This window comes from Aspergillus oryzae, chromosome 7 (genome assembly GCF_000184455.2).
Source record: "Aspergillus oryzae RIB40 DNA, chromosome 7".
Classification (NCBI taxonomy): domain Eukaryota; kingdom Fungi; phylum Ascomycota; class Eurotiomycetes; order Eurotiales; family Aspergillaceae; genus Aspergillus; species Aspergillus oryzae.
The window spans coordinates 2190121-2205155 of record NC_036441.1 but is presented as its reverse complement, the minus strand read 5'-3'; the positions used below and the strand labels follow the sequence as shown (position 1 = coordinate 2205155).

Sequence of the window (15035 nt, the reverse complement as noted above, 5' to 3'; positions counted from 1 at the left end):
AGCTAAGCTTAGTGTATTATGGAGCGTAAAATGTACGGTGTCTCCGTTGTGATCACGGGAGAGTCGTCTTAGGTTTTAGCTCGGAGCTATGGCCGGTTTGCATTGTTTGCCTTGATGCTCCCAACCTCGGCAGGTGATCCGGGGTCCTCCGCGGTAACTGATAGCGTTGGAGACCTGTGGTCTACTCCAATTGCCGAAAACGACGGCCTTTGGCAAGTGTCATTGCATCTTGTTCCTTGCATGTCCCTATCCTCAAGTCGAGCTTTCCTGTGATCTAAGATGGCATCAGCGCGCTCTTTGGGCGCTCTTTTACGATCGCTCCAATCTGCATCCGAACTTCAAGATGCATTTGCGTATGCTAACACCCGCTCTATCGCCCGATCATTGGCCTCAGCTGACAATTATTCTTCAGCCTGCTCCCCACGGCTACCGGCCTCTTGTCAGTGCTCGCAAATCCATTGAATATTAGTTTGCTTGCATCACAACTGCTTGTGGCCCCTTCAATATGGGATCATGCAGTCGACCTCCACGCTTGCCGGAAGATACTCAGTGTATTCAACACAGCCGCCATGGCCATCATCCGAAACGAAGAATCCGATGACCCAAGGATACCATACACTAAACCTGTGAAGATAGAACGAGAAGCATGGGTCAAAGCTGTTGTCAGTGGGGCGGACGAGAAATCTCCGCGTTGGAGGCATATGCTTCTAATCGGAGGAGTCCTTCTAGGCTTTGAAGCACAGGATAGACAAGGCTTGCCTCTCAGTGTCCGTAAAAAGCTTGAGTCGGCCCTTGTAACTGCTGCGCAGCTTGCTATCGAAGAGCTAGATCCCCACAACAAGATCGACGGTCTTTGCATCACTATGGTCTTGAACTATACGTTTCCATTGCTGTCCGACTTGGAGAGGAGCAACCTTAACTACGACCGGCTATTGCCGGTAATGATAGATGCGACATTTTCATCGCCGGAGGGTCTCGAGGGAGGATACTTTTTAGGGACAATTGATAAAGATATTGTTGAGGCACCAGGGAAGCGCTTCCAATGGTCCGCACAATCTGATACTTTCATCCGCGTGTCAGCAATTTCCTCCAGCCCCCTCATCTCGGCGCTAGGGCCACTGTCCCGACTTATTGCACATGCAATTGAGAATGTGCATGACCCGGGACTCATTGCGCGGTCAGTCGATCATATTGCGGATTTTGTCCGCACACTAATGATCCAATGGCGCCAGAATAAGTTATCCGAAGTTGACAAGGCCGAGGAAGTGGACTTCTTGGATGCGGAATCATTGAAGACAACTATCCCAGGATTATGGAAACTACTTCGCAACAGCTTGTATTCGACCGTGATTGTCCTTCGAGCTGTTCTTGGGAGAATCATCAACGATCATATTTTGGCTGCGAACAAAAGTCAGTTGTCGTGCAGGTTATATACTGATGACTCTTTCAGCTAACCCTACTTCAGGTGCACCTTTCCTATCGATGCAAGCGCTTCACATACTCCGTAACTTGTACTTTATTACGTCTCGTGTTGGACAAAACACTTCGTCTCAACATATGTTTGTGACTTTGACAGCGGTGGATATTCTCGCGCAATATCCGGATCTAAGTGAGAACTTCTTGCGAAGCATCAAGCCGAACGAAATCGGCCAAATCCCCGCCCATCCCCTTGAAAGATGCCTCGATCTATACTTTTTGAATACATCAGAACTTTTCACACCCGTCTTGTCTCCAAAATTCAGCGAAGATGTTCTCGTCTGCGCCGCGGTTCCCTACTTGCCCGCCGGGGGGGATAACAATCTTCTTGAGATTTTCGAGGCTGCACATAGCGTGGTTCTCGCAGTGTTTGCGATTCCAGGGAACGCACAGGTAGCAGCCAAACATCTTCCATTTTACATTGACAATCTTTTTGCTGTAAGTCAGGTCAAACACTGAGAAAACTCTGGTACTGATCAAGTTTTTGCAGGTATTCCCAGACAATCTGTCCATCCGCCAGTTCCGCCTCGCTTTTAGAACCGTCCTCCAAGTCACTGCTCCTCCGTCGCCAATTGCAAACACGGAACGTCACCTGCCCTCTATTCTGCTTGAAGTCCTTCACGACCGGGCACTGCACGCCTCGAACAAGATCCTACCGCAACCTGCCGACCATGGAGCTGGATCAGAAACCAGCAAGACGCCACCGCTCTCGGAGCAAGCTGCTCTCACACTTTCTTTAATCGATGGTCTGAGCTTCCTTCGGGTGGAAGACTTAGAAGAATGGCTGCCCTTAACGGCCCAACTTATCAATACTATTCGCGAGTCTGAGATGCGTACCGCTTGCGTTGAACGGTTCTGGGAGGCCTTGAGTAGTGGCGAGATGGATGTCGAGCGGGCTTGTTACTGCGTAGCCTGGTGGAGCACTAAAGGTGGGCGTGAACTCGTTCTCTTTGGTAACGAACCCGGTGCTGCTGAATCGGACCCCCATGGCCCTTATATGAGCGGTGCAGTTGGAGGAGTTGCACCGGAAAGAGAGAGTAAACTCTAAGTTTCTTGGTTTGTACATATTATGGGGGTTTCTTTAGATCTAGTCGTTGTAGCGCATGGCGTTCGGTGTAACATTTGATACCATCGCAGTTTTATACAGCTGTCTCTAAGGCAGATACGATTTCTATACAGTTCTATAGACACATAGAATTCAGATCAACACTTCAAGCAAAAACATAATCAATGGATGCCTGGAATTCCCACCCACGACCTCTTCTTATACTCAACGTAGTCCTCTCCGAAAAAGGCAATCAAGAACTTCTCTTCCCCTAAGCACAAATCCATATTAGTACCAAAGCAACACACATGCGAACAAAGAAGTAAGGGAGTAGGGGACAAAACTTACGAAAGATCCGACTAGAGAAGAACCTCCACAGCACCAAGGTATATCCAATAAAACAAACCACATTCCCCAGCACCAATTGCGTCCCTAATCCCCACCAAAAGAACCCAAAGTAGCTGGGATGACGCAGCATGGCGTAGATACCATGCGTAACGAGACTATGATCCTCCTTCCGCTCGACCTGCACCGTATGGTTAAAGTTACTTCCCGCCTGCACCATCGCTAACGTGCGAACGACCTGGCCAACAATCATGAAGACGAGGCCTAGCACAACCTGAATCTTTAGGCCTGGTGCGAGAATTCCCCAGTTCAGGTAGGCGGCGGTCGGCCAGAAGCGATGGGCTAGGAGACATTCCAGGGCGGCAGATATGTGCGCGACATTGTATGCCCAGCCATTGGAAGAGAGGAGGAAGGCGGAAATGCTGGCGTAGCGGGTGTTGTAGGCGGCTGTTACATAGTATTCGAGGAAGTGGAAGAGGGAGAGGGAGGCGAGGAAGAATGGGATACGCCAAAGGGGCGTTTCAAGGAAGCGGAGGACAATGGTGAGGGAGATGGAGAGGCCGAGGGTCGTGCCGATTAGGAATGCACGTAGTGAAATTCCGGCGAGAGACTTTTTGCCATTGGGGTAGTTGGAGGGGTCGAGGGGAGGTGGTTTGGATGTTGAGGTAGGCATCGTTGCTGATGAGGTTCGGTTGATGGAGAAGGAGGAGCTCGAGTTGGGCAGTATAGGGTCCAAAGGAATGGAAGAGGATGAGGGAGTTGTATTTTGGGCCATCATATTGTCTAATATGAAATTTGACTGCTTTTCCTCGTGCTTTAGAGATCCGCAACAGATGCGGTTGTGTAAGAAGACGCGAGTGGTTGATTGGCGTCGCAGTGGAGAAGAGAGAGGGAGAGACACAGCTCAGGGATTTAATGCGTCATGATTGAGTGGATATACAACAATGAACTTGCTCTATTGAAGCTTCTCAGTGAGAGAATGTTGAAGCTAGAGAATGCAGACAAGAACAATGAGTCGGACGGAGAACAATATGAATGAAGATTCAACTTTCGCCATAAATTAGTTTGTCTGGTTGGTTCTTGCCGCCAGACAAAGAAAAGGTCCAGGCACCCCCGCCAATCTAGTGAGTGGTGTGAGATGGACACCTAAATCAACCAAGTATCTTCTCAAAAATCTATTGACAGTCAATGAATTTATTTTTAAAAATGGACTCCGAAGAAGCCCGATTAGCCAACCGGGAGAAGATGCGACAGGGCGAGCTCTATTATGCCTTTACCCCGGATTTAATTGCTGCTCGATCTCGCTGTACTAAAGCTTGTCGCCGCTTCAACCACGCCGAGGATGTCCCTCGTCGACGTCTTGTAGAGCTTTGGAGAGAGTGAGTACGGGAAGCACTTGCACAAACGACCCTTGCATACGCAATCCATACTCAATCTCCCCCCATCTCGTGTTCCATATAAGATAGACGTCTTTATACTCTCATCGTTGCGACAGCCGACCCATAAGTCAGAAGTTGCGCTACCACACGGGATACATAAACTAACTGTGGTCCAGTCTTGTCCAGGACAAAACCCCTCTCCCACCCCTCAAGGACGACCCAGAGGAAGATGAAGCTCTCTTCGAGAATGAACCATGGATAGAGGCTCCCATCCGAATGGACTACGGGTTTAATGTGAAGGCGGGTGAAGGCGTCTTTATCAATGCCAACTGCCACATTATCGACACCTGTCTGGTGACGATCGGGGCACGGACCATGTTCGGTCCCAATGTGCACCTGTACAGCGGAACTCACCCTTTGGACCCTGCCCTGCGCAATGGGACCAAAGGCCCCGAATCGGGAAAGGAGATCCATATCGGTGAGGATTGTTGGTTGGCCGGGAATGTCACTGTTCTCCCCGGGGTGACAATCGGGAAGGGTGCAACTATTGGAGCTGGAAGTGTGGTCACGAAGGTACGGATATATTTTCCTCCCTGTCCCTGCCCTCCCCCGAACTCTGTCGATACTTACGGTGCGCAAATCACCTAGGATGTCCCTGCTTTTCATTTGGCCCTGGGCAATCCAGCAAGGGTTGTTCGAAAGATTGAGACCGCAATGGAGGGGGAATCGTCAAGTTAGGCGCTTTTTTACCACCATCCTTGATTTACTTTATAGGTTCTTGTCTATCCTGTAGGCTCTCTAGAAGGTTACACTGGTAGATCATTGTGTTCTCTTCTAGATACGGTTCTTCATTGTATATAAGAGACAAAGCCGATGTTTTTTAACTTTGATCTTATTCTGAAAGGTCAACACAAGTCCGTCGTAGCTACACTTCAATGTAGCACGGACATTCATTCATTGCATTAAGGAATGGGGTGATGCATATGTCTCTAAAGGTCGACATAGCAACAAGACCTAAGTTAGAAATCTAGACCAATGGGGCCCACATATCAGCAATTATCAATTGTACACGGAGTCGTGCACGGAAGCTAGAGCGTGGAATGTTCCTGTGGATCTTCGTTCGGGAGCTTTTTAAGGTTAGGGAAAGATTACAGGGTAAAATTAAATACTAAAAGAAGTAACTAAAAGTAGTACTAAACAAAGGCCATTGATTAGCGGAACGATGTCATACTTGTCAAAATGCGGGTGGGTTTTTTTGTATCCACCGATCAGTATGAATCATTCATTGCATTGATGCAAGGTACAGCTGAGACCCTTCGTACCTTGTCTACTACTCATGCTTAAAACCAAGGCTGGCCGAACATCCGGAGAATGAATCAAAGTAAGGGGGGTATAGATTTTCAATCGCTTAAGGTTTGTTCGATTCATGTTCTCGTTCTTGTTTTCTTGCTCGTTGATCCCTAGAATATGGTTTAATAGAACCCTCGTGTTGAAGTAGCTTGAGGCGTATATTTTAAATGATGTCATAATCAATGTTGGTGAATCAATTGAATTTATTCTCTCCTGTACGAAGCTTTTCATTTCTTATATCAGTGAGGATAACACTTTACCATGGAGTAACTTGGAAGTACTGTATTCGGTACTGTACAGTATTAGTACACCCAGTCAAAAGTTCCTAGAGTTTCATGGCACAATAATGTTTTGTTCTTCGATGTACATATTGCTCTTGAAGAAAAGGGAAAGTAAAAGAAAAGAAAAAATGATCGAAATCTCTTTAATGAAGTATATACTACTACTCCCCTATTTTTTTTTATACAGTTTCCTTTTTCTTCTTCTTCATTTATAAAGAATAAATGGAACAATATGCGATATCTCCGTAGCTAAAAGGCCGTGTCCAGAAGGGCCCTTTTTTGGTTTGCTGTGCAGCCGCCAAAAATTAAAAAGGGAAAGGTAAAAAGAAAAGAGCCAACGACTGTTGAGCTTCTCCACCGCAACGTCAGAGCTGTTGCTCTTCTATGGTTCTTTGCTTTGCATATCTTTCCACCAACTTTACGGAGAGCTATTCTCTTTCCTTTTATTTTAATTTCTACCCTGGTTAAGTCAACTCACCCCCCAGGCTGCCATTTTCAGCCTACCTTTAGTCCTCTTTTTCTACCTCACCTACTACTGTTACTCCTCATCTATGTTCAGACCGAGCTGAGCGCTGCGTCTCCGCAAACCAATCATAAATAAATTCTATTTTTTTTTACCCGCATCATTCGCCCTTCCTTCCCGTCACTCTTACAACTCTCATCTTTCTCTCTCTCCATCACCTTTCTTTCACTACTCACCTGTGGGTGCCGGTCTTCCACTGCTTTTTTCTTTTTTTTTTTTTTGTGGAAAAACTTCAATCATTCCTACATCGTTGATTTTCCTGTAGCTCCTCAGAGAAACACAGGAAAATGTCATGGCAGCTGCCCCGCTAGAGAGCTCTAGCACCCCGCTTGATCCTATATCGACCGACTCGACGTGTTCCCCTGGCGATTCCATGGAAGAAAGCGATCCTCAATCTACCCGGAAACGCCCCCGTCTGGACAGTGGAAGCGGCATCCGGCAGCCTTGGTCAAGTAACGAGGTCTCTGCGTCTCGATTACCCGAGCGGACTCCGGATGCTCCTGCCACGACTGAACAAGAAGCTCCTACGTCGACCCGCCCGGCTAGCCGAATGACTATTAACACGAAATCTCCAGTCGCCGATAATATGACATCTACCCCCAAAGATACCCCTGCTGATCAGTCAAACGCACACTCCCCCGCTCCCTCCGCGGATGACGCCGGCGCTCGTCCCTCCAATGTTATATCCTTGTTGTCCTCTCCTGCCCAGAGCCCGGAGATTGAAGTGGCCGAGCTCGAGGACATGGACCAAGATCCAAGCACATCGAGTTGGAAGCCGTTGGGCGAAGCGCTAGGAGATTCCGAGGTGGTTCAGCTTCATGAGCAAGCGCCTCTCACGGACAACTTCCCCAAGTTCCGCAGCGATCTCGATTTGCGAGACAACTTGGAGGAGATCGGTGCAATCATTGAGAAAGGTACGGCAATACCACCGGGTTCAACGGACGCTGCATGGATTGACTAATTTATTTGGTAGGCTCTCCGCCGGAGGCAACGCCGTTCTTCCTTGCTGTGAAGAGCTGGCTCGATGACGTCGCAAATAACCTAGAGCAGTTGACCTTCGAGGGCTTATTGGATGAGCGGGACTTTTGGGAACAACTTCCTGTCATACCGGAGAGCCTGCTGCGGAACTCGTAAGTGTCCCTGAAAGCATCCACTTGTCATATATACTGACGAACTGTAATAGGCAAGACCTGCAGCCAGATGAAGGCAGGGGGCCTTGGGTATGCCTGGAGGAGTTTTTCCTTAACTATACCCGGCTTGCTCTCCATATAGTCCGCCTGGATATTTTAGTCTTGGGCCAATTAATAGAAGACGCAGACTTGCAGGTATCGGACTTAATATCAAGAGCCTATCTTCCTTCACTTGGTTGGATGCTCCAGGTAAATGGTATACCCTTTTTTCGTACTGCGGAAAGGGTCCATGGCGTGGAAGTGATCAACCTAGTTGCTCGTCTGAACGACCACATTCTGGCTCCTCCGTTCAACGTGCTCCAGTGGCTATCCGAGTATGCCGCCTGTGTCATGACTCTGATACCCCGTTGGTCCCAACTCTCATCCCCTTTAGTTTCAGTTGTGACTATTGTGCACAACTTGATGGATTCCGGAAACGAGCGCAGGAAGTATCAGGCAGATGAGGCCCTAATCAATTCCCTTACATATCTACGTGCCATGAAATCGGCTTACAGCCTGATGCGGATCATAGACGAGAACTACCAGATGCATGTAAGCAAGAAGTCCTCCTGGGTCACGAGCGACGTCAGTGATCCGATGCTCCGTTTCATATCTTGGGTTTACTTCACCATCTCTCTCCGTGGCCAAGACCTGGGCTTGCAGATCGCCAAGGATCTCTCCATTGCCGTACCTGAAGGTATATCCTCGGACGAGTGTGCTTCCATAATCTACTACGGGTGGAAATTTGCTGCCCTAAAAAAGCATATTCTAGACGGGCGTATGGAGCTGAGAGTCAACGGAATGGAGACTATGCAAATGGACTTGGTCAATGTGTGGCGGCAGTATATCCAGAACGACCCAGCAGGGATTGAACATCCCGTCGTGCAATACCTCGTCCGGTTTTTACGGGAGAACGAAATCGTCGAATATATCGTTAGCATTGATTCCCACCCTCAGCTTATCAGCAGAAGTGGCAACATCGTCGGCTTTTTGATCGTCACGTCCACATACACGGACACGGATACGGACACAATCTGGAAGGCCGTGACCGAGAGCCCCGATCCCCGAACGGTGTCCGAAATCCTTAGAATGCTTACGAGAACCTTTCAAATGCATCTACCCACTTCTCCAGCGTTGTTGTATTTGTGCTCAAAGCTTCTTGATTTGCCTCTTTCCCGATTTGATTCACGGATGGTGGATTTCTGTGAGCAACTTCTCCTTCACGTACGCGAAAAGCACCGCGAGAGATACCAATTGGTGGATGAGCCGCATGTAGACGCTGTTCCACTGCGTTTGTGCGTACGCCTCATTCGCGAAAGTGCTGCAGCGGACGATCTTCCTGTCGAGCATAAGGCTATCCTTCAGAAGTTCTCGAGTTCGCAGCTTACCTTATTCATGGATGTTGGACTCAGCGAAATGGACAAAATGGAAACATATGAACGTTGTGTCCAAGACCTTGCCGAGATGAATCAGTTCACCGTTGGCAGCATACAAGCTTTGAATGCCCTAGTTCCTAGCTATGACACTCAAGAGATACGAAAGCTTGCTATGGACTTTGACTTGACACGCTTGTTGATAAATGAATTGGCCCACACTGTGGATATGAATCAGACAGACTTCACGGAGTCGTTCTCGCGGAACGGCTTTCTTTCGCGCGTCCACTTACTAGCCTGCGTTATCGACAAGGTCCCAGACACAATAACCACTGAGTTAAGTGATGTGCTGTGGAGAAGGGTCCTTATGTCGCAAACGCTAGCCCAGCAAGGCAGACGAGCACTCTGGGACACTCTGTGTACACTTACCCGACATAGTACGAAGAGCAATCCATTCATTGAACGCTGTATCCACGGGTACCTGTCTGAACTATCTCCTTCCAAAGACTACTTTCTGGAGGTCCTCTCATTTGCAAAGCAGGCAATCAACTATGAGGTTCGCTTCAACCCTCCGCCCATTGCTGGTGATAATGAGGTCATCTCAATCCCGGGTATAGACCGGATTTGGGATTTCATTTTAACCGCTCCACCCGGCTCGATCGAAACCGATGCCACTAATTTTGCCATTGAGGTGTATCTCGACCATAATATCATTCACAGATCACCACGATCTGCAGTTGAAGCAACTCATGTTGCCCTGGTAGATCGCTGCGTTGACCAACTGAAGTCGGCTGCCTCCAAGTTGAAGTCTGCCCGTGGCCAAGGTGCCAATGGTGCTAGCGATTCAATGGCTGCGGAGATCCCTGAGGAGGAAACTCAGGCGGAAGAATTGCGGTTTAGTCGTTCTCTGCTCTTTCTGCGTCAGTTCCTGCAGGGTCTGCGCAGTCGACCCCAGTACAGCCCGCCCCAGAACTCGCCGCCTGGCTTGCCCGGTAAACCTGTAAAAGGCGAGCTGGTCAATATCCGTTATCAAGCTTTCGACGGCAGTACACAGTCTAAAGTCCGCTTTTTGCAGATTGGTGATCTCTCAACTGCATCCGAGTTCGTTGAGAAGCTTGTACAGGTAACCGGTTTCACAAAACTCAACACTATCTATAGTGGGCATAGGATTGATCTTCTTGAAAACCCTACTCTCACCGTACGAGACCTCAAACTGAACTCGGGACTGCTAATTGTTCGCCGAGACCCTGACAGCCGTGACGTTGCACTGACAGGGCGGCGTCAGTCTCTGACATCGGTGGATTCCGAAGTACTTAAACATTTTGATGATCTTTATGATCTTTTAGGTCTCGAGGACCACTTAGCTCGAGAGATTTACGACTTCCTTGTTGTCTTCCCTCCCCAGGAAAGGGTCCTGCAGTTAGTCAGGTCTACCGACAAGTCTGCGCAAGACGCGTTCCCTATGGGTAAACCGTATAATTTCCTTTACTCAGTAAATGCGCTTTCTATATGCCTGAGAGAGGAAGCACTAGAGTCATCACCAAATCAAACATTTGTGTCTCATAGTGTCCGAGTTTTGGTTGCTGCTTTAACACGCTCCGAAATGTCTGATTCATTGGATAATTGTCCAATGAAGCTCCTTTTTGCCACTAGTCTGGTTGAATGTCTTCTTTACGCTCTTCTTGTGAGGCCGCCCCTAGCCGGCGATACAGTCTCAATTCCAGATTCGACTGCTTTGGTTCGGCAGTTGCTCCATCTAATGGACGTTGGACGGTATTCGTCGACGGGTCATCTTTCGGAACTTGGTATACATAAGCTAATCTGCAACTCCTTTGCTATCATGATCGAAGGCTCTGTTCGCGACCCCGAGTTTTGGGCTGTGATAAAACAGCAAGCAAAATTTGACCAGCTTCTGTTCTCACTGCTATTGGAGGAGGACCGCCAGCCTATTCGCAAGGGCATTTCGGAGAACATAGCCGTTGCCTGCAGCCCGTCCAAGTTGCTCAAGAAAACAGGGAAACCAGAAGTCCCTGAACAACGGGAGATAACCACTTCCGAGAATCCAGTCAGAATCGATATTCTCGCTACAATCTGGGAAGCCTTTGTGCAGAACTTCCCCCGTACACTGGGCTGTGTCCAACAGTCCCAAGAGTTTTTCGAAATCGCTCACTTAGTATTCCAATCGGTTGCAGAGAAGTCACCGCGCGATCTCATGCTGAGCGAGTATCTCAAGCAATGGAGCGCCATCTTGTTGAATCACCAAACCGAAGAGTTTGTCGGACGAGAGCCCGTCGACCATTTACTCCTAGGCTTTTGCCGTCTCCTGAGATCGTGCTTAGACTTTGCAGGCTCAACTAATACCGCAGTGGACACGTTTGATCTCGCTGAGAGCTTGTTTGACAAGTATCTCTTCCCGGATCTTTCGGAGTCAACATCCCTTGTTGCCATCACCCCTCAGACGCCCGTCATGCACGCATCATCCCGGCAGGAACTGTACGGTATTCTGAACCTGCTTTGTAAATACGACGATAACTACACTAAAGTCGTGGAGCGCTTGAGTGATCTCATTCCTGAAGACTACACATATTCACCAACCTGGTGTTTTGATCGCTACAAAATGATCAGGTCGCCTGAAGGCTATGCTGGGCTGAAGAATCTGTCCAACACTTGTTACTTGAACTCGCTTTTAACCCAGCTTTTCATGAATGTTAGCTTCCGTGACTTCATGATGCGTCTTGATCTCGTGGATCCTCTTGACTCCCAGATATTACTTGAGGAGACAAAGAAGGTTTTTGGCTATATGCAAGAAACCTGGCTTAAGAGTGTCGATCCACAAGGGCTAGTGGACTCAATAAGGACCTACGATAATGAACCAGTCGATGTCACAGTACAAATGGATGTTGACGAGTTCTATAACCTGCTTTTCGACAGGTGGGAGGCTCAAATCTCTAATGCCGAAGACAAGAAGAAGTTTCGCTCCTTTTACGGCGGTCAGCTAGTGCAGCAGATCAAATCCAAAGAGTGTCCCCATATCTCAGAACGCCTTGAGCCGTTTTCTGCGATTCAATGCGAAATCAAAGGTAAGGCGAGTCTGGAGGAGAGTCTTCAGGCGTATGTCGAAGGAGAAATCATGCAAGGAGATAACAAATACTCCTGCACTTCCTGTGGAAGACATGTTGATGCTGTGAAGAGAGCCTGTTTGAAAGATGTCCCGGATAACCTCATATTCCATCTCAAACGCTTCGATTTTGACATGGTCACGATGATGCGGAGCAAGATAAATGACGAATTCCAGTTTCCAGAGCACATTGACATGAGCCCGTTTAAAGTCGAGTACCTCTCAGACCCTGACGCGGAGGTTCAAGAAGACCTTTTCGAATTGGTTGGTGTTTTGGTTCATAGCGGTACAGCTGAATCTGGTCACTACTATTCGTACATCCGTGAAAGGCCTACTGCTGATACTAGAGGCTCGTGGGTTGAATTCAATGATTCAGACGTCACCCGGTTTGACCCATCCAAGATTGCAGACCAGTGCTTTGGTGGTTACAATGACTCTATGAACAACAATTCCATGGGCCAAGTCCGGTTCAACAAAGTGTGGAATGCTTACATGCTATTTTATCAGCGTGTCTCGAGTATGGAGTCATCCAAGTCAATTTATAAGCCAACTACCAACCATTGTCCGGTTCGTGTGCAGCTGCCAGTGCCTCTTGCCAACCACATTATGATGGAAAATGAAATTTTCATACGGGCTTTTTGTTTGATGGATCCATACTACGCCATGTTTGTGCGACACCTTCTACATCAGCTTCATGATGTGAGGGATATTCATCCTCTGGGTGACTTGAAATTGGACAAATGTATTATCTTCATCGCTTTGGATACACTTGAGCAACTTATTTCAAGGAACAGAGAGCCATTGGGTCTGGATGCGGTTGTGTCTGAGCTACTTAAGGCAATCAATGAGCTTCCCAAGGCGGCCTACAGAGTTTTACAGTGGGTTGCAGAAAGACCAGCCGGCATACGCAATCTAGTTCTGAAGTGTCCCCATGCAGCTGTTCGAAACAGTTCAATCAGGGTCTTCATAAGCTCGCTCTCAAAGCTTCAGGAGCTGTGCAATAATGTTGAGCAGGAAGAGGGCTATAAAGACAAATGGCATAAGCGGTACTTGGATGGCTTTGAGAATGTGGTCGCAGCATTGCATGGCCTCTGGACGATTCTGCACACTGCAAGCAGGGCATGGGATGATTACTTCGAATTCCTTTTACTGCTTGCAAGTTTTGGATCTCTTGAAGCCGGGATGGTGCTCAGTTACGGATTTCTTTCAAGATGTCTGGAAATTGTGTGGCTTGATCGTGATGATTCAAAGAGACTGAGACGCCACTACATTGCTTATTGCAAACTCCTTGAAAAGGGAAGAAGATTCTCACACAGGAAACTCACAGATCTTCTGTCTGTCTTGCTACAGAACATCGATTTTTCTGCGCCCCCTACGCTGGGCGAGGAAAGACAGACCTTACCCGACAATAGGTATTCTCTTACAGTTATGGAAAGCGACCTTCTTCGGCCTGTTGGGAGAAACAATGAGCTATTAGTTCTGAAAAAGCTTCTTCAGCAATACAGCAGCCCGCAAGCATGTAGAAGCATTGTTGGAATACTTGTTGATGCGGAGTCCGAAGCTGGCCTCACAGACCCAATCTGCAAGGCGCTGGAAGATGGCTTAAGAGTCGCGCCTGCCGAACTTTGCGCTCCGTTCTTGGAGGCTACATTGATATTCTGTCGGCGGAGTACTGATGAAGAAAGAATCGTTTCTTTGATCGACTACGTTGCGAAAGGAGTAGAGTCAATCAATGACAGTGGAGGTAAAGAACACCTTGCATTCTTTACCAGCATTATGGCGTGCCGCAACGAGCGACTTGATCTCAATGAGGCATGGTTCCTATCCCAGCTCATAGATAAAATCCCAGACTGGGCTCCGACATTGCTCATGTTCCCTGACAGGGCCGTCAGGAATATGACCATGGAATTTCTACGCCGAATATTATTCACTGGAGAGGCTAGCGACATCGGCGATGACTGGCAATCACGCCATACACAAGCGGCCAAGGAGCTGGTTCACGCGAGTATCAGCAGATTGAGAAGGACATACCTCTCAAGCCCTGGGAGCAACGTCGAAGCGAAAGTTGTAGAGACAATTAAAGCGGTCGTCGAACACTGCCTAGTTACATATTTTGATGACAGTGAACAAGACGAGGGATTTGTCCGTCAGGCGCAAGGTATGTCATAATCTTTAATTAACTGTAGCCTAGTCTTTTCCTCTCACTAATAGCGAACATAGCCGTCCTGGGAGCTATTGAGGAATTAGCTGTTGATATGCCTGAAGAGCTGGCTTCCGGTAAGTATCCCATTTTATTGCATCCTTATCAACGTCTAACCCCCGGGGCCTCAGAATCTGATGTACCTTCTCCAGAGGAATGGGAAGACAACTCAGCGATGGCAAGTGATTCGGAAATGGGAGTTGCAGGCACTCCATGAGGCCCTGTACGCAATATACTCTGAAATTCTCCCGTTGTATCATGATTAAAGATGACTCGATGAACGTTGCTTGGGGGGAAGAGCAGAGGTAACTCCTTTTGCTTTTGCTCTTTACCTTCGTTGTGTTTGGGACTGCATTGATCGGCGTTTTGTTTGCCCATCCACACTAGAAATGGGTTCTCTGTTTCTGAACTCTGTACAGGGAAAGGGTTATGTCTCTTTATGTTTGTTCTTTTTCTCGTGTTTAATTTCTTTGGCCATGTGTTAAATAAAGAAAGGGTAATGGTGGTGTTGTTCTGCAAGAGCTTGCATTGCTTTCGTTGGAGGGCCTTCACGGTTTGCTTCTGCGTTGTCGCTATGATGAACCAGGGAACGATATTGCTTGATTGAATGACTGACGGCTGAAAATGAGACTTTTTAAGGCAGTGGTTCCTGGATAGTCCTCAGATCTATGGAACAATTTTAGAGGGCCTATCTTAGAAAGAAAGCAGGACTTTCATCTGAATGGATTGGTCTCTTCGAGAATATTACTTTGTGAATTTTAGTTTTGATCATTCTC

General features: G+C 47.8%; 4 protein-coding genes across 4 annotated transcripts; 3 read left to right on the top strand and 1 right to left on the bottom strand.

Annotated features, from left to right (window-relative positions):
- Positions 1–279: 279 nt before the first annotated feature.
- On the top strand, positions 280–2524 carry pex8 (putative peroxisomal membrane protein Pex17; the record flags this gene model as incomplete). The annotated part of the gene is made up of 4 exons (XM_001826381.3): positions 280–353; positions 413–1410; positions 1466–1914; positions 1967–2524. 4 exons carry the CDS (start codon positions 280–282, stop codon positions 2522–2524), a joined length of 2079 nt encoding a protein of 692 aa, XP_001826433.1.
- A 268-nt stretch (positions 2525–2792) lies between these two features.
- Positions 2793–3644, bottom strand: AO090011000860 (protein-S-isoprenylcysteine carboxyl O-methyltransferase; the record flags this gene model as incomplete). The annotated part of the gene is made up of 1 exon (XM_001826380.3): positions 2793–3644. The coding sequence occupies one exon, from the start codon at positions 3642–3644 to the stop codon at positions 2793–2795; it is 852 nt and encodes a 283-aa protein (XP_001826432.3).
- An 877-nt stretch (positions 3645–4521) lies between these two features.
- Positions 4522–4983, top strand: AO090011000859 (sugar O-acetyltransferase; the record flags this gene model as incomplete). The annotated part of the gene is made up of 2 exons (XM_001826379.3): positions 4522–4818; positions 4894–4983. 2 exons carry the CDS (start codon positions 4522–4524, stop codon positions 4981–4983), a joined length of 387 nt encoding a protein of 128 aa, XP_001826431.3.
- Positions 4984–6691: 1708 nt separating this feature from the next.
- AO090011000858 (putative ubiquitin C-terminal hydrolase) lies at positions 6692–14476 on the top strand (the record flags this gene model as incomplete). Its single annotated transcript, XM_023233138.1, has 4 exons — positions 6692–7313; positions 7690–14217; positions 14280–14336; positions 14412–14476. 4 exons carry the CDS (start codon positions 6692–6694, stop codon positions 14474–14476), a joined length of 7272 nt encoding a protein of 2423 aa, XP_023093672.1.
- Positions 14477–15035: the final 559 nt, after the last annotated feature.